Source organism: Dermacentor albipictus, chromosome 3 (assembly GCF_038994185.2).
Source record: "Dermacentor albipictus isolate Rhodes 1998 colony chromosome 3, USDA_Dalb.pri_finalv2, whole genome shotgun sequence".
In the NCBI taxonomy this organism is placed as follows: Eukaryota; Metazoa; Arthropoda; class Arachnida; order Ixodida; family Ixodidae; genus Dermacentor; species Dermacentor albipictus.
In genome coordinates, this window is record NC_091823.1 from 83,664,244 (window position 1) to 83,687,839 (window position 23,596).

At 45.9% G+C, this 23,596-nt stretch overlaps 2 protein-coding genes across 7 annotated transcripts in view; one reads left to right on the forward strand and one right to left on the reverse strand.

Annotated features, from left to right (window-relative positions):
• Positions 1 to 19,563, forward strand: part of LOC135898900 (uncharacterized) — a 233,951-nt gene extending 214,388 nt beyond the window's left edge. For 4 of the 5 annotated variants that reach the window (XM_070535702.1, XM_070535701.1, XM_070535703.1 and 1 more), the window contains 4 exons: positions 4,304 to 4,390; positions 16,862 to 16,981; positions 18,516 to 18,874; positions 19,336 to 19,563. In XM_070535702.1, the coding sequence (XP_070391803.1) occupies positions 4,304 to 4,390; positions 16,862 to 16,981; positions 18,516 to 18,606 (298 nt within the window). In that variant the 3' untranslated portion in view covers positions 18,607 to 18,874; positions 19,336 to 19,563. Of the gene's footprint in view, positions 1 to 4,303; positions 4,391 to 8,646; positions 8,772 to 11,518; positions 11,648 to 16,861; positions 16,982 to 18,515; positions 18,875 to 19,335 lie in introns of those variants that run through there. The other variant, XM_065428117.2, reaches the window with a different exon arrangement.
• Positions 1 to 23,047, reverse strand: part of LOC135898901 (diuretic hormone class 2-like) — a 362,476-nt gene extending 339,429 nt beyond the window's left edge. Inside the window, exons 1-2 of one of the 2 annotated variants that reach the window (XM_070535699.1) lie at positions 22,694 to 23,047; positions 4,434 to 4,540 (exon numbers count right to left, since the gene is read on the reverse strand). In XM_070535699.1, coding sequence (XP_070391800.1) covers positions 4,434 to 4,498 — 65 coding nt within the window. In that variant the 5' untranslated portion in view covers positions 4,499 to 4,540; positions 22,694 to 23,047. Of the gene's footprint in view, positions 1 to 4,433; positions 4,544 to 22,693 lie in introns of both variants that reach the window. The other variant, XM_070535698.1, reaches the window with a different exon arrangement.
• Positions 23,048 to 23,596: the final 549 nt, after the last annotated feature.

Consider the following 23,596-nt stretch of genomic DNA (forward strand, 5'->3'; position numbering starts at 1 on the left):
GTGCCGCGGTCGCATCGACCTGACATTCCATTGCAGCACAAAGGGGCGAGGCTGCTGACAACTGTTAGAATTGTTTCCGGTAAAACGTCTAGCGAAGGCCATCGAGGACAGGAACGAGTGCCTCTAAAAGTTGCTCTGCTGCTGACGCTGCTGGAGTCTGGCGACCGGCTATCAGAGATCTTATGACGTTGACAAGCATCTTTAGAAGATTGACAAGTTGCACATCGTCGTTGGTTGATACCGGTTTAGGTACTGTGTTTGCAGTGCTTTCCACTGTGGTTGAAGTCTTTGTAGATACTTGTTCCGGCGGTTTCGATGGAAGCGCTGGCCACGATGTGTCTGAGAGGCAGAAGGTCCGCCCCCCTGCTTTCTGATGCGTTGTTTCTTTGTCACTCTTTGAACGCGCTGCTTTTCCAGTCGCTGGGGCAGCACTACGGCGACGGGAGCTCTCATCTCCTGCTGCCTTCTTTATGGCTTTCTTTTTTAGTGCCTTTACTTCATTCTTCAATGAGGGACATCCTTTATCCGTTGCCAAATGTTCACCATTACAGTTAGGGCACCGATATGCCTGACTTTCACAGGAATCTACATGGTGATTTCCACCGCATTTGGCACAGACCAGATCTCTGGTGCAAAAACCCTGAACATGACCAATCTTGAAACATTTATGGCATTGCAAAGGCCGTGGTACGAAAGGTCGAACAGGATAGCGCACAAGTCCAGCCTTTATATGACTAGGCAGCTTTCCAGAGGCGAAAAGTATCTTCATGCACTTTGACGTGCCCAGCCTTCGAACGCTAATTATTTTGCATGGTGGCGTGCAAACGATCATGGTCTTAAAAACGTCGTCTTTGAGATCCAAGTCCACATCAGATACGACACCAGCCACTATATTTGCACCCTGTGGTATGTAGGGACGTGTGTGGACTCCACAGATTTCAGACAAACCAAGTAGAGTTTGCACCATCTTATCATCAGTCGTGTCAACGGCAATGACATTTTTCCAGGGGTTCACGCGAACCTCTTGGATTAGTCCAGGGGCCAGTTTGAAGAAGAAATCATTACGGTTTTGTCGAGAGATAGCATTCACGCTTACCATCGCGTCGATGGGAATGAAAGCTACTGTCGTAGTCTTGATGGTGCTGTATATGATAGTCCCTTCACTTGAGGACGACGCCGGAGACGTCCGTCGTGGGCGGCGGTGCTTGACAGGTATGAAAGCATCCGAATCTTCCGATCTTGAGTCAGAAAGCTCGGAATCAGTAGCGTCGGACCCTACTGCCGAACTGAGCCGCTTCCGAGCCGCGGGCGGTCTATGCTGACCGCCAGACGCGTCCAAGACCATATCTTCCATGGCAAGCTCCGCAGGGAGGATCTCCCAGCAGAGTAGAAGACTTCAGGGTGCAGCACAAACGTCGTTGCCTGTTACTGGTGCACAAAAAAAATGTAAACAGAGAAAAACTGCAGCACCAGAAGAAAACCAGCAACTGAGCACAGTGACTTCGTCGTCCTTTTTTTTTTCTTGAGTTTCTTGAGAATAAAAAAAGAAGTTTCTTGGGAATAAAAAAAGAAGTCACAGGAAGGATATTAAAGCACGAACTATATGGGTGGCTGGTAGTCCTATGCAAGGTGCGAAGTGCTTTGTTTTCAGAATTTAATATAAATATAGTGTTTGTATGCGTTTTTTTTTCTAAAAGTCCGGTTAAAGAAAACATACGGACGCTTGGGTTTGTTTGGAATCAAAGCAATAGAGTACGCTTCTACCTTTTGCAAAACATTGATTCTACCATGACGTCCTCTTAAGTGAAGTGTCTTACGACGCTAAAAAAAACGGCTGTCTCATAAAACATCGAACATTTTTCCGTCGCGCCAGCGTAGACGTTGGTCTAAGGGCAAATTTGGCTGTTATATTTAAATTTCTCTTTCCTACCACGGTAAAGGTAGAGATTGTCGTACTGCGAAAGCAAAATTTGTCGACCAAAGCATTACAGTGAATTATTGCCTCCGCTGACCCCATTCCGAAGTCACCAAGAGAAACGACGCTCCCGGTCGCTGCTAATGAAATAGCTCATGGGAACGGCCTTTACTATATAGTTCGCCTAATCACAACAGCTTGCTGTTGTGCAGCGCGCTGCGGTGCCTCGGGGTAACGTAATTACCGGCGACTAATTTGCACTGCGGCGGCTGCAATTGCGGCTGAACTGCGTGGCGTGGGCCGCAAACTAGGCGACGTGATCCTCGTTCATTGAATGATAACGAGCGTCAATCTGAGCACTAGCTGAAAGCTCGCTTTTTGTGTGTGTGTGTGTGCTTGCAATCAGCGCTTGACTTCATTATCGGGCTGAACCACCGTGAGGGCGAGTTGCATCTGACCGGTCGCTGCACGAATTTGTGGCAAACACGCCGGGCCTGCGGCTTCGTATGTGCAGCCTGTCCCAATGTCAAAGGGTTTCAAAGCGCGCTTAGCCCGCCTTTTTTCCTCTCCTTCAATTTTTCGCAATTCTTCGTCGTCGGGTTTCGCCGTTTTGCGTCGGTGATTGTGAAATTCATTTTTTTCCCCTTCAACTGGAGAGCGGGTCACGTTCACAAACAGTCGGCAAAAAAAGGAAGGCTGCAAAAGCACTGCAAGCGGACCTACTACTAAAATACGGAACGAATTCGAACAAATTAGGCCGAATTGTATTTAATAGCGTTCGAGTGCATGGAAATAAATTATATATGGCTGAGCCTAATTGGGCCGAGTGAGATTGGGATCGCTTGAAATTCAGTCAAGTTTCGTCGCGTTGGCTTCGGTTAGACTGAACTGGGCTGGGTTTGGTTAAACTGGACAGGGCTTGGTTAAACTGGGCAGGGTAAGGTACGGGATATGGTTGTATCGGTCAGGTTAGGTTATCTTGCATTGGTTCGAATTTATTCGAATCGGGTCGGCTTTTCCGTGCACCACAGGAGTGTCATGTGTTGCTAAGGTCCCGGCCGTATGCCATCCAACGCGTTTTCATTGACCAGAGGCAAAAAAAAATTTCAGACATAAAAAAATAACAAACATATATATATATATATATATATATATATATATATATATATATATATATATATATATATATAAATGGAGCCTAGAGGGTACTTCACGGCCTGTTGGAGAAAAAAGCATTCGCGCCGCCAGGGGCAACGTCCGCGCCTACAGTACGTCGGAGGGATACACCCGCGCACCCTTCTCATTACGTCTGTGCGCTTGCTCTCGGTGGGCGTGCACCAGACGCGCAGAGAATAAATTGCGTCTGTGTTACCTCGTGCTATTCGCTTCCCGTGCGCCAGAGCATGTGATTCACGCTTGTACGAGTTTTGTGATCGCTCGTACACGCGCCATCGCTCCCTTGTGCTCGAACCTGGTAGTATGCTAATTTCCAAGTCGCCCTCTTGTTCTCCGCACTTCTTTTTTTTTTGCCACCTACTTGGTGTTTATTTTACGCTGCTAGCTTTGTAGAGTTTTCGAATAGCGCGTCTCTGTGAAGACACATTTGCTCGCTATGATACGTCTCGCCCAAGTTCTGGACCCACTTTTAGTTCGGCCTTTCCGCACAAAGATTATTAATGTAACAAAGCAAGCTTTACAGGCACAGTATTTATAGGAGAAAAAGAACCGCTGGAAAGTAAGGTTCGCACTGGTCTCGGAGCCCTGCAAGGACGAAACGATGCAGTAAGTAGCTCGTTGGTAGATTGCGAAAACGTAACAGGCCTGCTCTTGGACGTATAAATTAGCTGAAAAATTGTTCTATTCTCTTAACTCAAAATAACTGAAGCAGGTTAAAAAAAAGTCCTGCATCTTGTAAAAGTTCAGTGATTTCTATTTTTCCAAGCTTCGCCGAACCATATTCCCAATTCGTATGTTTAGGTTGATTCAATAGGATTGAGCTGGTCGTTGTCGCCCTCAAATGTGTGCAGAGGAGTTGTTGTCATTGAATATGATACCAAATAAATTTAATTCGAAGCACCGACACGTGTATCAGATCACATCGCTAACAACTGCAAAAGAAAAAGAAGAAAGTTGAGTGCACATTCATTTTGAAAGCAAGGATTGACCGTTCTTTCATGCCATGAGAAGCATTTTATGTATTTTTTCCCGCCCTGTCAGTATTGCAAATAGGTAACTAATGAAGCAAGTAAAGCGTTTCGTGCAGTTGACACCGCTTGTTTCAGCACGTTTGCGTTGCCTGAGCAAACCAGAGTGCGGTTCACGATATGGTTCAGTGATCAGCCCAGTGTTTCTGATCTCACATTCGCACCCTTTCTTTTGACTGCGCAGCATCCGGCAGATTGTGAACCGTCGCAGGGGCCTGGAGATCATTCGGGATATCGTCGACGACCTCCATCGCCAGCTCACTACCCTTCAGTGAGTACAATTGGTGAAAAAAGAAACAGGCGAACAAACGCACCAATTATTCCAGCAGGCCTCAGGTGGGGCCTGTGTAGAGTCCACTTGGGGCTGAGCAGGCTCCATGTAAGCCTTATATGATCTCCAGTTTTTGTACTATTTCAGGTACTGCTGCAGATGAAAAAGAAAAACCATATATTAACGCGAGACATATATACAAAATGGATGCTAAAGAGAAACATTATATCAATTTAGATTGATGAAGTATGTTTTCAAACCTTATTTTTTTAAATTTCCCTCAATATGTATATTATTAAAAGAGAAAATAGATATCAAGGTATCAAGTTTCATTTTTTTCTTTTTCTTTTACACTTCCCCGCGAAATTTTTGCGCCAGTACGTCAGTGTAACGTCATGGATTTCAAAGTACTTCCCTCGTATTTGGACCATCGCACCCCAGTAAGAGGTATTGAAACTTGCTAAGTTCAGTCTTTGGCGCTCTTAGGATACAATGTAGTCCATTTTTACCGATAAAAATGTAACTAGGCCTGAGCAGACGGCGTCGAAATCTGTGACGTAGCGGTCAGCTTGTGAGAGAACTTCAAGGCGACTTCACCACTTGTCTTTCGCGTTGGCGCCTTTTCCTGGCTTGTCAAGCCTTCTCTCAAGGAAATAGTGGCGTTTTTGATACTGTAGAAGACGAACTTACTAACATACTTCAAACTATTTTTTTTTCTTTGGTAACCTTTAACTCTTAACACTTTCTGAATGTCCATAGAGACAGGATTAAAGATAAGCCCGCGACAAACGTTGCGAGAGAAATATGGTCCTTCAGCCGAGAGTAGCGCAAAGCTACCGCACCAAGCAGGGCTGCGCGCATTCATTATATGTCTTTTCTTAATTTTTCGGTGCATATGCCTTCTGCAAGTCCCGGAAATAAAAAAAAGAAAAATAATACAGAGCTGCTGTTGAGTGCATCGGCTTCCTTTTACAGCTTCTTGCTACTTTCATGCAGATGACAATATTTCCTCATCATAAAATTTCCTCCACCTGGCTAGTTTCTACAGAACTGATTTGCGATAAGCGTTGCGATAAGCGTTCAGTTCCTTATCTCAAAAGGTTTGTAAGGGCCCACGCTTCTGTGTCATTTTATTATAAAACTTTAATGCTCTGCGGCAGGAGCAGCGTGTTAATATGGCCCGCACTGCACAATGAAGACGAAGTGGCAAGAGCTATAAAGCACTGATTGCTCTATATTTCGAAGCACCTATAGAGGCACAAGAAAGCGAAATTCTCACCTATGCTCGTAACCATGCATAAAATGGATTTTTTTTCGCATGCTAGAATAATTTGCTTCTCCTTAAAAGTGAACATAATAAAAAAAAGTGCCATTCTTGCCCATGCGTCATAAAAGCTGTACTTGAAGAAACCCGTATTTCACTCATGCTTGTTTCATTTTCTAAAAATCGTCGTCTTATTTCTTTCCTGCGCATGCACAAAACATTCGAAAGGTCAAGAAAGGTGTCTATTTTCTTTAAATTCTAGGCTTTTACTTGCCAAAACCACGATCTCATTGTGATGCACGCCGTAGTTGGGGACGCCGAGTTAAATTCGACCACCTGAGGTTCTTTAACCTGCACCCAACCTGCGCGATACACAAGCTTTTTTTTTTACATTTTGCCCCTATCGAAATACGGCCGCAGCGGCCGGGATTTAATCCCGCACTTTCGGGCTTAGCGGCGCAACGCCAAACCCACCACGGCCACCACCACACCCGCCGTGGTGGCGTAGTTTTAACGCCCTTTGCGGGCGTTATAAGAAGCCTAACAGCTGCGTTTCTGCGCATTTCAGTGGCGACGCAGCGATTCCTTATCGATGGAAGCAGCATCACAGCGCCGGCCTCGCAAGATGCCTGCATCGACTGCCTTACGCTAATGATATTTCGCGCGCTTGTTACGGACGTCACGCTTTGATATCACCGCTTTGATTCTTTCTTCTGAGCTTCCTTCTTTGCCTTGCCATCGTCCTCTCCAAGCAACAGTCGCCCTTTGTCCGAGTTTCGCGCGACTCCTGCCCACGTACACCCGCGCCTTCACTTCTCATCCCGCTGTTGAGAAACTAACGAATCACTACGGCATGTTGCTTACCCGTTCCACGTGAACGTCTCTCTTTCTTTTTCTATGTTAGCCTCTCTCGTTCACTGCTGTTCTCATTCCACACATTTAAGCAAGAATGAAGTCTATTCTAGTACCTCGTGTTACTATTGCGCTCGATTCGCCGTTCACTTCACGGCGCTCGTCTGAATTTTAAATGAGGAGAAAATCAGACTGCCCACGAGCTCCTCGTCTGGTGCCTGTCCTTTACGAGAAACAAAGGGGGAAGAAAAAAGTATGATACATGACGAAGGAGGCCACATTGAAAGAAACGTGACGCTCATTTTTGATGGACTCCGACGCCAGACCACGCAGTGACACAGCCATATGGCATCCGCGTCCATCGAAGATTCTTCGGGCGGAGGCGGCACATCGAGCGTAAAAGCTTGCGTCAAGCGCGACGAACAGAGACGAGACGAAAATTTTTAAGGTTTCCTCGTGTTTTTTATTTTTTCGCCACGATCAGCAGCACGAATAGCGGGTAACCGCGGAGACAAATATCGAGCTCCTGTAAGTAGATTTGCCAGATTGGTAAGTCGAAAGACTATGGAACGTTGTTATCACACCGTTCACCAAAGCAGCGCCTTAAGCTCATTCTGGAAATCGGCAGAAGCGCTGGTAGTTATTCCACGTATCTCTTTGGTGGAAGTTTCCGGTGTTCATTTGGTTAGAGCTAACACGTGTTCATGTTATGTACAGCTTTGTGGGAGAGATCATAGGGTTTGTTCTCACCCAGATTTCGCACCATGCTCTACCGAATGAGGAAACCGACACAAACGAGAACTGCAAGGAAAAAATCTAATGTGATGTGCTATTGCAGATTGTCTTTTCTTTTCTGGCACTTTCAGAAAATATACTTTTTGAAGCAAAGGCACACATTACACGGCACAGTCACCATGGGACAGTGAGAAAGCCGGGCAAGTTAATCACGCCTTAACTAAGCAATTCTGCGGAACGCGAACACGAACAAGACGCTCACACAAAACCGAAAAAGTATTTGGCTGCTGCTTTAATTTCCATCTATGAGAACCCTTGAGTTGAACATACTACGTCATCTCCTTCATTTTCATATCTATTTTCCAGGTGCATATACGCGGATAGGGAAGGCGTCCGATGTGCGGAAGCTGTAGGTTTTCTCGTCAAGGTAGAGCTAAATTAACTGTTGTGGAAAGCAACTCTTACCTCTTCCTTTACAACTAGCAAGACCGTTCAATGTAAATTGAAATTGTGTGTAATCTAAACTGCCCATCTAACATAAGATGCATTCAGTACCGCGTCATTGTCCTTCATTCATATGCGCTGAACGGTGAGAATGTCTGCAGCAAAGACAGAAAAGACGTTACGAAACCGACGCGTGACCAATATATACAAGAAGCATGCTGTCAAGTATAGCGTACATGAGTGAAGCGGATGGCCGGTAGCAACGCAAAAGCTGGCACCGGCCTCCCCATCTGTATTCGCCTCTTTATTCAACATTGCTCAACGTTATACGTGCCTATTAACAATGTGCTTTTGCAAGCGGACTCAGCCAGCGTATCATGCAATAACATCCTCCAGATGTCACAAAAAAGTGATCTTGTATACTAAAATAATAGTTTCACAGGACGCCAACAAGGATCGCAATGAGCTATGGTGACCAGTCGCAATACACCTTTTAGCGTCAACTGCCACCAATATAGCCAATTAGAGAATACATAATCGCACATTGGTCCTTCTAGTAGTGGAAGCTGAAAGAGATTACAACGTCCATCGGGCGTAAGCGCCGAGTCGACGAACGCTTGAAAGCGACAAAAGAGCGTGGCGATGAGCACGTAGTTTGCAAAGTGAGCCTCGCGAGAAGGGCAGCGAGCACTGAAAAATCGTGATGCTATACCCAACGCTACGCGATTTGCTATTCACGTTGCTTTCCTTTTTATATTTTTTTCCTCCATATAGAAAGACCCGCCACTGAATCAGTCAGTTGTAGACGCTAGCATCTGTATCATTTCGAGCCGACACAGCGAAGAATTTTGAAAGCACTTCGTGCTGAGCAAATAAAGTTACTTCACTCACTCACTTCGTGCTGAGAAGGCGCGAAGCACGACGTGAGGGCGCATGATGTCAACCCAGTTCACTTGCGCAGCAAACGAAGCGAGTGCGGACCAGGCCTTCTGCCCGGACAGGACTGCGTCGTAGGCAACGTCGCTGGAAGCGGGCAGGACCACGACTTCATCAACGGCGACATCCTGCCCGGCCGCAGGCGACGACGTACGTTGCGCCGAACGCGTTGGTGCAGCACTGCATGCCTGAATACCGAGTTTAACACCGCCAATGGAGACGAGTACAAATGAAGTTATCTAAACCACTTGTTCATTAGTGCTTAAGCTTATGCTTATGACAGTGAATTTCGTCCGGCACTATGGTTGCTGATGATTTCCAGCTTCGCACCAAACGAACAGAGTACTATACGCTCTGGTCAACGACAAGGCAACGCGCCGAACTGCGCGCCACCTGCTGTCTGTATTGATGACACACGAAGCGCCATTATATCAACCACTTACGGCAAATGTTTGTCTGTTTACTCAGAAACGGCATCAGCTACCAGTGAGAAGTGGACAAAATAGGAAAGGACAAGGTGATGGCCGAAATCTGAAAAAGCTATGGCATTAGTTTATTTATTTTAGATGATGCAGCTAAGTGTCGTCGCCAAACTCTCTAAATATCCGTTTTTTTTTTCTTAAATTTGAGATGAAGTAAGCTATAGGAGGCTCTAGAGAATAGGGACGGTGTAGACGCGTCTCCAATGGCGATGCCATACTCAGTATACGGTATGCTGGAACAGTTTCTGTAGAGCACCAGAGTGGCGGGCTTTTCGGGTGAAGGAACTTGGGGCGTCGGGGCAAGCCCTTACAGCGCGCGAGGTCTTTACGGCTGTGTGAGGTGCTCTAAAGGACTCCTTCGGCAACCTTCGAAACAGGACCGTCTGCTGCGCCCTCCATGTGAGGCGTTATAATAGATTTGTCTCCCAGGGCATGACATTATTCGAGTTTACCTCCCATCCCATTTGCACGGGACCTGAAAGAACAGCCTTGCTCGAGGCTGCGCTGAGTAGCTAACGATAACAGTTCGCGACGAAAGTTACCAGATAGGGAGCAATTATTTATACCGCGTCAACAGACATTTGCCAATGGCGGTAAGACGTACGTCATCTTTGAGCAGCACGCGCTTACATTTAAGCCCCTGTGTTGTATTCCAAGACACACGGGATGATGAATACCCTCTCTTTAATGTAGCTAATGTGGTGCGCATTCGTGCAGAGAGAGAGAGAGAGAGAGAGAGAGAAATAAACGAGAGAGAAAAAAAAGAACTTGGTTACCTTTACGCCATATAACTCTCTCTCATATTAATTTTAGCAGAATAACTGATACCGTAGGGGTCAAAAGCCGCCAATTTTAATCGCAAGATACCTTAATTCATTACACAGTGATGAGTGTTATTCAAAGCCAGACTCGACTCAACAGACAGAATATTGGCGATCTCTCCGAAGACACAAAGTCTTTGGACAACCAACCAGAGGAAAGAAGAAGAAAAAAAAACTACCTAGTGGATGTAAACCGAAAAGCGGCGCGCCTGTTTCGAATATGTTCGCCTTTCTCTCAGTGTTCATCGTTGGTGCTGCGTCTTTCAACGATTGAGTGGCCGTCTCGGTGTCCCGTCCTGAATGTCCGTCAGCTGTCGTCTGGTGTGCCCGCGAGACGAGCGAAAATCCAATCAACGAGCCATAGGTCGAGAACCTCGGGGCAATTTTCATGCTAGCCGCGCCATCTGTTACCGACTCCGCTAATACGCGGAAATCAATCAACCCGTCAGACCAAACACTGCGACGGTCACATGCTACTGTTTTCTTTTCTTTATCTCGTTACTTCTTTCTTTCTTTTCTACTCTCTCACGCAAGCCGACCCGTCAAGTGCGACGCTCCCGCGCACCTTCTTGCTCTTATCCTTCCCCAAACACACATATTAGCTTCATTTTGTCAGCGGTGATCATTACGTAATGTCTGACTACTTATATTTCTGCTGCTCGGAAACGGAGCGGATGATGAGGTGCCCGATAGAAGAATAGCGTTCACCTGCTCGCGTGCAGGGTAGCTCTGACCTGCTGCAGCACAGTGACCTCGTCGTCTTTTGCTTGCTGGGCTACCCAAACAGTACCGAGGGCAACAAGTGTTGTTCCATAACAAGGCACAGACAAATGAATCTGGCGCGGTGTCTGAGACCCCTGCGTCTGGCCATCTGCTCGGTCACACGAGAGGGACTAATGAGGAGGCTGATCAAGCGCACTCCGTATAAGCAAGCATTGGAAGGGTATGTACAGGGAAGAACACCTCGATTAGGAGGAAGCTAAGAGCAAATTATCTGAAGCCGAAGAACAGGCAATCAACAATGCTCGTCAGGGAACTGAACAGACGCACAAGCGTTATGCAGATACTGATAGGGATTTTAAAAACCTCATCTTTGGTACACAGACAACACCAGAAAGATGCAGACACATGGACAGTCGTATGCGATTGGCGACAACAGAATGATTTTATTTTTATTCCGGATCTATATATACACAAGCACGGTCGCCATCAGAAGAAACTACGCCTTTAGCTGAACTGATGTGGCTGGTTCTTTCGGTTTTCTTTCTTTTGTTTCCTCTCCTTGTCTGTGTATTTGTAGTTACGAACCAGCTAGACCAGCGTTGGGCTTCTAAAGAATGTTTTGACCACTCGCGCGCATCGAGAAGACGGGAAACATACAAAGAATGAAACACATGTTCGCGGTCAAGCCTCTGTACTCATTCTGCAGAAGATGTCGATGAAGACTTTAATACTTCCTTAAAAGCTCGTCACCAGTGGTCGTCTCGTCCTCCTGTCCTCGTCTGCTGTGGTTACTGTCTATAGGTGTGACAGACTGAGACTCTCATGGACCGTTTTCTTTTTCTCTTTTTTTTTCGGATCGTTTGCTTTGCAGGCTCGACCAACGAGGCGTAAGACTGCTTTATCTTCGAAGGACAAGAACCACACTGGCATTTCGATGGTTTGGCGCTCGCTTAAAACTCATGACACCGCCTGTCAATAAACTTGTTTCTCAGCATTCCAATCCTGTTTCTCTCTAGACTTTTTTTTTTTCGTCATAAGAAACTTCCCACGTGTCCTCGTGACTAGCGACATTTCACTGGCAATGCAAACTACCGCCATCTTCGAAGTATAGCGGTAAGATTCCTGTATCTGTATTCTCGTTCACTTTATTTGTTTTGTCTGTGCGCTCGGCTCGGCGTTTCCACAGTCTGCTTGGGGGCCTCTTCGTAGAGGGGTACACATGCAAATATTACACTGAAAGGTCGAAACGTTCTAAGTTAGGAGCGAAAAAAGAAACCGCGAAACGCGCGCGCTCGTGCACCGAAAGAACACAAATGTAAGAATGATACAAAAGCCGCTACGAGTAATAATGACGCAGACACAAAAGAAAACATAAGCAATAAACTGAATGCAAGAACCAAAAATTTATTGTAAAGGTAAAAAAAAAGGGGGGGGGGGGGGGGAAGCCAAGCAAGAGCTTATTCACAATCTCGCAAATCAAGTGTTACGAAGCATTGTGCACATATATCGTATCACGCCATCGACGAAGTGCACTAGTGAGGCGAAGGTCACGTTCAAGAAAAGCAGAAAAAGCAAAATACGAGCGTGTCCCTATATCCAAAGCCTAATTGCCGTAGAAAATAGCGCAGAATGAAAGCATTACTTTTTTTACATTCAATCACGACGTCATGCGTTTCGTTCAATTATTTTTTTTCTGTGGCGAAAGCTAGAACGTGCGGTTGAGTCAACGGCTTTTACACTAACTTACTGAAACATGACTCCAACGAAACCACGACAGCTGCATTGCAGCTAAAATTTCCTCACACATCTTTATTTAAGTACACCTTAGGTGGCGTGGAAAGACTAAAAATACATGTACCCGTTTTTTATCGCCCGCGTTAATTAGCAGTGTAAAAGACAGCAGACAAGCTGCAAAACGACGGCTTCTTCGGTCTGCAGGTTTTTCTACATTCTGTTATTACAGTAATATTATTATATTTCATTTAGGGAAATCAAACGCAGATCGACTCCGACTTCCCACTAAAATTTTTTTTTTAAACATGGTGGCGTATCGTGGTCGAGATTACACCACCCTCAGATAATATTTGTGCAAGCACAGTTACAGCAATTGAATGTGTCCATACGTCAAGTTTGCCACTCGAATGGTGCCTTACTAGACCTCAAAACTTAGTTAAACGACATAGTTCCAAATCATGCTAAACTATTACCAAGCAGACAATTAATTATTATCTTACGAGACCACCTACACCAGCTAGCCACTGACAATATAATAAATATGCTGATACTTCTATGTTCAACGAGAAGGTAGAAGTGGGGGCCTTCTCTGAATCTCTTGAATGGTTTTACTCTCTTGGCCTTCCCGACTTCGCACCCATTTTCCAGGCAGAATTAGTGGTGATTGTATTAGCATTACTAAAGCTTCCCCAAAATTGGCCCATTAGCTGTTATTGCGACCGGCTCGGTGCCTGTATGCACAGCACTTACTGCGTCTTCAAATTCAATAATTATGCTGACATTTTGTTTGAAGGTACCTCCGTACTTATGGCAAGTATGTTTGCTCTGCTTACCGGGACATCGGGGGCTGCACTTGAACAAAATCACTGACTCTCTTGGCCTTCCCGACTTCGCATCCATATTCCAGGCAAAATTAGTGGTGATTGTATTAGCATTACTAAACCTTCCCCAAAATGGCCCATTAGCTGTTATTGCGACCGTCTCGGTGTCTGTATGCACAGCACTTACTGCGTCTTCAAATTCAATAATTCTGCTGACATTTTGTTTGAAGGTACCTCCGTACTTACGGCAAGTATGTTTGCTTTGCTTACCGGGACATCGTGGGTTGCACTTGAACGAAATCGCTGATCCACTCGCACGAGCATACCACGATGGCCCTACCATATCTGCTTTGCCGACATCAGCTTATGCACCCGCGGCTAGGTACAGAAACTTCTCTATATCACAAAATTCTGCAATATCCATGCTAGCATCGTCTTCTGAATTCCACCATCTTTGTTTCCCATGGAATAATAATTGGTGTCCTTCAAGGCACTTGGAAGTTTCCTTTACAAAATTGAGATGTCGTATACCACCTCTAAATTTCTACTTACACAGGTTTTGTCTCGCTGTGTCCCCTCTATACTTTTCTTTGCAATACACCTGAATTTATTGAGCATTACTTTCTCTCGTTCCGCCAATTTTTTAGACAAACAAAACTGTTATAAAACTCATTTCGACAACTTGGGATATCGCTACCCTCGCCAACCATTCTTTTTCATGGGGCGACTTCAATGGGATCATGCCACAGGGATGGTTTTCCCGCAGCTTACAATTTTAATAGAGAGACAAAACGAGTACCTTGCTGAATTTTTAAAATTATCGTACATTTCTGTTCTTTCACTTCTTTATGTAAAATTATTTCATCTACAAATTATTAACAATATTTTTGCTTTAATTTCTAAATCACATTTCTTTACTCCCTCGCTCTACTATTCAAATTTAGTTTCCGTTTAATTCTGAACATAAACATACTGGAAACCGCCTGCTTCTTAGCCAGTCCCCCATAGTGGGTTTGGGCCAGTGTTTGGAAACAAGACAAGATGGACACTGGTAAATAAATTAGCGTACTTTAACCCGTACTTTACATTATCGTTTTATCCCACTGCGCCCGCCATCCACATTTCACCGCCGTACATATGTTGAATGACGAGTAGGACCGCGCACACTGCTGCAACGAGCGACATTGTCGCTCGCGGCCCGATTATCTCGGGATTGAATTAAGCCCCATGCGCGCGTATATTGCGCCGTTACTGCGAGCGTGGCCGCATGTGACTCGTCACCGATGCTGCCGTTATGGCGCCACTCTCCGCAGAGGTACTTCACTGCCAGCACGTGCCCTCCCAGCGTCGTCGGTGTTTGAGGCCGTTAAGAGCAAAGCCGCGCCAGAGAGTACAATGACGCCGCCCCATTCGTGAACAAAGCACGCTTGCGGTCGCGGGCCCACGCACTCCACGAAATACATCGGGCGGCATCGCACCACGTCGAAGCAAAGCGTCAAAACAATTTCGAAATAACGATGGTTGGCCAAAGCGTTGTGCGCCGCGCGATCATGTATAGTACAAAGTAAACTCAGCGGCGTAAAGCGGGTAGTGTCGCTCAGGGAGCGGCCATTCTGCAATCGCACCAAGCACAATGATATACGATCTGCGAGATCATGCAATTTTTTTCCGTTTCGTTGCACTTTCAATAAGTACGAAGAACATCGCACCACTAGCAAACGCATTATCGGCAAAATAAAGCTACAATTTCAACGCACTCGTGGTAACCATGATGTCTGTCGAGTGACGTACAATGAATGCCGACAGATGCACTTGTGCCAGCTGTCGGTATCTAAGGCTTGACTCGTGCTGAAGACGCGGCTAATCGCGGGACGTAGCTGTGGCGCGCAATAAGCGTAGATCTTCGTTTTTTTTCCTAAAAAGAAAAAGCGCGATGTCGTCATAAACTAAGCAAAAATAGAGAGTTTAGGACACACTGCCCTGCGGCACGGCTAAAGTGAAGCAAGATTCGAACATAAAGCAAGCATTCAAGCATCGACCTACAAGTTGGCGCATTCAAGCAAAATCTATCCCAACTACCGATTGGTCTTACTAGATGGTACCAGCCTGCACTAGCCAAATAAAAGCAAATATAGCGGTAGAGGCAGAGCACGAAGTATCATCGCAAATGTTAAATAAGATATTCAGTGAGCATAAGGTTGCAGAAAAGTTCAAAAAGTGCATGAAGATTATATTTTTTGTTATTATTTTAAAATTTTAGAGATAGTACTTTACGATTCTAGGAATCAGCACGTTTGAAGAGACCAACTACAGTACTTTGTCTTGGCGCACCTAGGATAGGTGCGTTTTAAACCAGAGAAAGATAGGCTGGCCAGACCATGACCGAAGCAGGGAACATGGAGCTTTAGGCGTTGAATAGAGCCAGTAAAAATAATGAGGGACGTGCGCATAAGTGAAAAGGGTTTAAAGAATGATTCGTGCAAGAATAGGTTGACTATCAAGCAAAAGGCGTAAAAAAATGACAATTCAAGGATATGTAGTTTATTGGCTAGGTGAAAACCGTCTCAGCTCCACAGAAAATGGGAAGCCCCTCTCAGCCGCCGTCCGTCCATTCGCCTCACCACCATGCTGGGTCTTGTTGTCTGTCCGTCGTGCTTAACAGGTGACATGGATGACCTCGACGAACTTACTACTTACAGAAGGTACGTTCTAACAGTGTGTGCAGTCCGCGGTTTCATGCTTATTGTGTCGTCGCTCACCGCAACGGTTACATGTCGCAATGTTTGCGCACTGCTTGCGACGTCTTGTCAACTGCACTGGTGGTGGTTTGGGCTTGCACTGTGTGGTGTATGTAGCAGAGCACAAAAAAAAAGCTTTGTGGTGAGTACGCGATGATGTCTTGTTCCAGTGAGCAACAACTGAGAGCGCACGCCAGTCCGCAAAATTACGCCACTTTTTTAACAACGTGACTCCCCGTCTTGAAACATATACGTGCGCCACCCAGCAACACCGTGGTCGTTTGTTATTTCTCGGAGTCTCAGAATTCCTCTCAAAGTACATCCTTGAAAGTCAATGGTTGCGAAACGTTAGAAAAACACCTTCTATTTTGCACGCTGCAATTCGTTACCTAACTTTCTACTGGCGTAATCGGGATAACTTCAACATATTAGGGTACAATGTTCCGTCTCCTAAAAAGCAGTGAACTTAGAGCATGATTGGCGTTGAAGGCTGACCAGCAGCCGTAGTAGTAGAGCTACACTTTGCCTCTTCCCTTTAAAAGAAAATCATAGATAAAAGCGTAACGCGTAGCAACAACAAAAAAAGAAAAAATATTTACGCACAACATGATTGCTTCGAACAACCATTTCGTTGATATCCGCAGAGTACGCATATAGTCTGACAGCGCAGTACGAGCGCCAAAAGCGACCTTCACGTCGCAAAGTTCACTGAAATTGTGAGCCGTTTCAGGCATACGACGAGGTTAGTGCGGCCGCTAAGTATGTAAAAGTCAATGAGCGACCAAATTCATGCACCAATTAAGCTTCCTCACTGGAACTCATCGGTTGAGACTGGAACCACTCGCAGGGATAGAGCGGTGGTGCACGTTACAGTTCCTGCAGAGTCAACTGTGATTACAAGAGCTTATTTGACTCACGCAGCAAGCGGTCGTGCCACATCGACGCCGGCCTGAACCGCGGCTGCGACTACAAGGACATCATGGACGCTGTCGAAGAGAACAAGTTCTGGAAGTCCAGGGACTCGCCCGGCCGAAGGAGGCGGTAGGTCCTCTTCGTTTTAATGTATTTCATCTACGGTGTTTATTACCTAGGCCATAAAACTTCGCACAAATATGTGCTATACGAGAGGGCTGTCTTGCCCTACAGTCGTTCGAGCACAAAAGAAAAACTTCGAGAAGTACTACATGATTTTTTTGTTTGCCACTGCATTCGTTGAAAAAGTATTTGAATGCTTTGATATGTCCGCCAATGGTCGCGAAACGTTAGAGGAAGCCCTTCAATTTTGCCCACTACAATTGGTTACCCTAGTTTCCACTGGGGTAATCAGGATGTCCTGGGTTCCTTTTCATTCTCTATATGCGTTTCCATTCTGCCTTTCCTATACATCCTCTCTCTCTCTCCTTGTATGCATTTCAGCATTAGTATGCAATGAGCGTAAGTGTTTAACGTTAACCGCCAATTCAATACACCACAGAAATGTTTGTGTTCTTACTAAATAAAAAAAATGTGTCGCTAGATGCCCGCTAGATCTTACTTGATGTCGCTAGCCTTCCAAACTACTTTACTAGATAATTGTGATGCTCGGAGCATACAAGTTACGAAAGGCAAATTCTCTTCGACATTCGTGAAGCTTTATTTCTGGACGCAGTCCAATGTTAGCCACGTAACGACATAAAAAATTACTTTCCGTTGGAATGAGAGGTCATAAGATATGTCGTCGATTCCAATTCATGCAGGCACCCTTCCTGCTGTATGTGCTCGTCTCTATCGGGCAGCTTTACAACCAACTCTGTTAATTCTATTCAATTATGAATGATATTATTCAATTATCGATTATATATTAGATTATCGAATCGAATACTTTACATTTTCTACGAAGTCAAATAGAAAGCTTATGGGAGGTTTCTCCGGTAACGAAGAAGGCGTGCTTATATTATTTGATACTCGCATATTATGCCGTTCGCAGCTCGACGTCCTCTCAACTGAGTAACTTGTAAACGACAAGCGAGTCTTTCTGTTATCTGGTGCGCCATGACGACGTCAAATGAAGCAAGGGAGCAGCACGTCGCCGGGTGCATGCAATGAGTTTAAGGAGAGAAGTGTGGCACTATATAGAGCACCAGACATTGCAGAACACTAAACTATATGAAGACACAAGCGTGGTCAGACTGGCGAAATAACAAATTGCCTTGCTGAATTGAGACAACGAATTCGTATGCATGCCGCCTAAAAGTGAAGTACTCGCATTGAATGACTGCAATTTGTTTAGCAGAAGTTATGTGGCCCGTGCGTTCGCTCGGGAACTGGCGACTCTGCGCAACAAAAGTTCTTTAGTTCTTATAGGAGTTCACCTGCATCGGTATTCGTCCTTCGAGACTACAGAAATAAATGTTGTTATCCTGTTTATTCGAAAATAAAGGAATGTTCGACCATTTCGAGTAGTAAGTCTTCGAATCAAATATTAATCAAATAGCAATCACTTTTCTATTAGTATTCGAAATTTAGAATATTCGCCCACGCGCTTATAAAAAAAAAACTCATCTTTCTCTCCCCTCCTTTTTTCCGATCGACACAGATCCGTTGAAGAGAAGGCGACCAAGCCGGCGGCTTCGAGCCACGCCACCCAGGACGCGGTCGTCAGGAGCGTCCAACAAGCAGCAAACTAGACGTTGACCAGCCGCCTTAGCCCTTCCCGCGTCTCCATACGTTTCCTGTTTCCCTCGCCAAGCCGCATCCCCATTGTTATATAATACGGCCCCAGCAGCCCTGCTCTTCCCAGGGAGCGCCTTTCGCGTATTTTCATCCTAACAAGCAACCATTCCATGTCACGCGCAACCCCGAAGCCCTCCTTGTCGTCACCTGCAGCTGGTCTTTCTCTTTTTTTTCTTTGTACAAAGTACTCTTCCCTACAGACCTGCTCCACGTAGCCGCATGGTAAGTATCACACCATCTATAAATAATCAAGTACTCAAGTACGGGCTGCCATATACACTTGAGCAAAACGTTGCGTCCCAATTGCGCTCCAATCTCTCGAGGGTTATGAAGTGAAAAGTTAACTCCACAAGAGGAGCGGTAAATACGCGACAGAAACTGGGCGAAGGCAGAAAGGACAAGTCGCATCCCAAGCAAACAAACAAACAAAAAAGAAAGTTAGTTTCGCAGCCGTAATAAATGATCTGCCTATGTTCAGCAGTTAGTGCTCATTCTCCTTTTCGCTTTTTATGACGAACTCACAGCCGTTTAATGAACAAGCAACAATATAATTAGTTAATACATGGGTTCGACTGCGGGAAAATGTACAATGAACGTGTCGAACGGATCTCCGTGCTTCATGCAGCTCGTGATCTTTGGGTCCACTGCAGCGTCACACGCACATCTGCTGCATCTCCTTTCAGTTCGATGTGCTCCGCGACCGCCGCCACAGTCACTATACGGCTTCCCCGACCGCGGTCCCCGCAAGGCCCCATGGTCCCCCGTGCTACGTGCGCCCAGAGACCACCGGCCCGCTTCAACTCCTCCGAAGTGGCTCTGCACAACAGCGTTCGATACGTCCTTCGTCTATGCGTGGCCACAACGTATACTACTTAGTTTACCATGTAAACAATAAAGTGTCTATTTTCCCCCATGGTCTTTTCCTGGCTCCGGGCTGAATCTGCTGTGGGCCTGCCGACGAGGGGCAAGGAGGTAACCGAACAAGGAAACCGCACCTTGGCCTCAGAGGGCTTGCATGGGGGCTGGCTTTTCAGCAGGAACAGCGTCAGAGGGAGTCGACGGGAGGCAGATGCTTCTCTTTCTGCTGTGATTTGAGCTGTGAAACACTTCAAGACTAAACTGTACATTTTTTTATCTTTTGTACCAACACGAAACGCTAAAGCGAAGTTCCTTTAGCGCACTTTAGAAATAACGAAATGTTGTGCCTTAAAGTACTCCGCTCTTAGGTAGCCAATTTTCCCGTGTCTACAGGTAACAAACGAAACGACATTTCTGCTCAACGCTTTTACTAGGAGACGAACTTCTTGTTCTGCTAAAAAACGTTCAGCTGGATCCACGGGCAATATGCGTTTAAATCAATTTAGGCAAATCATGTCCCTATCTTTCGAATTTTACACCTTACCACCGCCGACATGCACGCACGCACGCACGCACGCACGCACGCACACACACACACACACACACACACACACACACACACACACACACACACACACACACACACACACACACACACACTGTGAGTGACGTGATGGTGCTTGGCCCAGTTGGTATGGGCTGCTACAGACGGCGCAACGTGACCTGCGCAACAAGCAGCCGCAGCGACATCGTCACCTACCTTGTCCTGCTTCCGGTTCCGGAAGCCTCGCTTGTTTTTGCTGTTTGCCCGCGATGGGCGAGTCAGTCAAGCCATTGCCGCTGGAGTGATCAGTCGGTGTGTTAAATGTAACCTTAACCCGCATTAAACCGTTACCCTACTATGCGAGTCTTCCTGCGTTCAGCCCAAGCCTCACAACACACACACATACATACATACATACATACATACATACATACATACATACATACATACATACATACATACATACATACATACATACATACATACATACATGCATGCATGCATGCATGCATGCATGCATACATACATACATACATACATACATACATACATACATACATACATACATACATACATACATACATACATACATACATACATACATACATACATACATACATACATACATACATACATACATACATACATACATACATACATACATACATACATACATGCTTTCTAGGATTCATTGTCAGTCGGCCTTATTAAAGAATGTGTGCCACGCGGTGTCGTCGATATAATCGATATATCTGCAATAGATAGATTCAGCGCTGCAGGTTTGACAAGGGAGGCAAAGCTACCAGTGGTTGCATTCACTTCAAACTTCACCACGGGTAATCATCATCGACATTACATCATCGTCATCACCTTCACGAGTCAACATGATCAGACTTAAAGGAGCACAAGCAAACCGTTCGCCGGGCGAGTTGCTGAGCAAATGTGCTGAGGCTGCTTTGCAGAAATTTAAAGCGATGATCGACACGAAAAAGAAAATGCAAATTCAGATAACTATTCCCTAAAATGTGTGAAATACTTCTTCTAAATCCAATTTCTGGCTTATATGATTGCCGTTTCCCTTGAAGACATTTGTCACAAATGCAATATGCGACGAATGGCTCATAAGCCGCTTTTTGAGACGGTTTACAAGCAGTGATCATCGCAATGTTATCGCAAAATACTGTGACTTAATTATGTCTCCTTTCGTTGTTTCATACCATTTTTTCAACGCAATTTTCCACAATAGCACCCTGCTGCGGCAGAAGATGATCCAATAGGCTCGCAGTTACTCCTCCCATTGGTCCCTTTCAAATCAGACGTTTGCAGATGACACGCAGCTGCACGCATTCAGTCTTTGGTGGCCGAACCGTTTATTCGGTGGTCTAACGGCTGCATTTAGTCCAACTTTCCCCAATGTTGGCTTATAGTGTTGCAAGCTGTGCATTTCTATTATTATTAAGTATGACGCAGTACACGCTGTTGAGAAATGCGATGGAGCCTTCGTGGCGCTCACGCTAAAATTAGAAAGGTTAGCTTAGCCACGTCATCACCATGATGATGGTGATTGCGACGATGGTTATCTGTCCACCAGTTTTTTAGATTTTTTAGAGAACGCCCGCAAATCGCTCACTGGAGTTCACATTGAGAATCAAACTTAGTAGGTTCAAATTGGGGTGAGCTGCACTCTGTTTCACCGGCTCACACTCACTTCGGTTCGCTCAGATTCAGGGAATAATGTTCTCATGCAGACTGCATGCGACTGACGTATATAATTGCCGAGGCACAAATTCACGGAATCGGGAGGTCTAGACTCACTCAGGTTCGTGCAGACTCACGGGTTCATAACTGACTCCGAGTGAGAAGAACCAGCTCATGCATGGTAACTTTTTTTTGCTTGGCTCAGAACCACATGCACCTCTACCGCATGAAGATAGGCGGTTTCCGTCGACCCGGTATACAGACGCAGCAGGATGCATGATAAAGGGCAGGCTGTTAAGGCCGTTAAGTACTGTAAAAATTGTTTTAATAATGCTTCTTAACTGTGGTAAGCGGTCCTTTATACTACATGCGCACCGAACTACCTGCACAATGTAGCGTATAGGGGACTTCCATAAAGCAGACAGCGCAGCGTTACAATAGTGCAACGCTGGTTTTTTGGTCGCCGTTGTGACGGATACAGTCGATCCGGCCAAATTATTTAGGCTAGAATATATTACTCGCACACCCACGTTTACAGCACTTAATATCAAACCCAGCCGCAATCTGTCCGCGGGTTCGGCGCATGGATTGCGGGTTGGATGACGGGGCAGCTGACGACAGAACCATGACGAGCAAAGAGTAAAAGGCTACGCGCTATCTAGACCATTCGTTCCGCCAGTTCCCGCATCACCCGCAAAAGATGGCTGCAAACTACGAGCGCTGCAAATTCTAGTCATGAATGCGGCCGCTTGCCCAACACTATAGCTTGCCTCGACACGCACTTGTTTGTTTCGTGCTGTTTTCCCCGGCGTTCCTTCACTTAAATTCGAAATGCCAACCTTGTGCTGCGTGTTGCTGTGCAAGCAGTGTGGCTACGTGGTGAGTTGCGGCCCTATAAGGCAGATATACACTTTTCATCAAAAGTATACAGGCTACGTTACCTGCCACCGCCAGGCTGACCACGGGCTGTTTAAGGGAGCTCTCGTGGCTACACGTCATGAGTTCCAACTTCCTGAGGAATGAGAAAAGTCCCGCATTCACCAGCCAGAAGTCTTGAGTGTCAGGAGTGCCGCGAAAACCACACTTAACTAGATATGTAGTGAAGGCGCGGGAGTAACCTGTATACTTTTTACATGATAAAAGCGCAAAATTCACTGCGGGATTCACTGCGCCGACGTGACCTGTGAACTCAGCCACTGGCTGGCCGTGTCGACCGTTCGTCCACATATTTCAAACTAATTTTAACAGTTCAGTGCAGCATCTTCGCAATTCACCAGTCACTCAAAATGTTGAAATGGATGTCGGTCGGAGAAAAGTGCCCAGGAATTGCATCGCTGCGCTATCTGCCGGGAACAGCAGCCCTGTCACCTACGCAACCTACGTTCGAGATAGAGAGTATACTACCATTGTCTAGCATGCCACCGGAAAGCATAGGATGCGCATGCGCTTTCAGGGGGCCTCAAACGCAGATAATAGCGCGGCTAAGCCCGGCAAATAGCGCAGCGATGAAATTCGGACAACGTGCGCGCGCCTTGTGCACTTTTGTTCGCGATAGTACGTGTACATGTATACTTGCCAACGCCTGCCAGATAGCAGGCCTACATGTGCACTTTGCTTTACGATGCCATGCTACTTGGATCGAAATTTCCTCTGCCAAGCGCCGGCGTGACGGAAGCGGCGGCGTCAAAATCACCGCTGCTACTGAGAAGCGTGCGCATCAGATGCTATGGCAGTCGGGCAAGGTAGCACGACGTCACAGATCGAAGTGCACAGGCCTTGGGCCATCTATAGGAGGCGTTCGTACAGCACACACCTGGTTAGTATATGTATCCGCTTTGCGTACT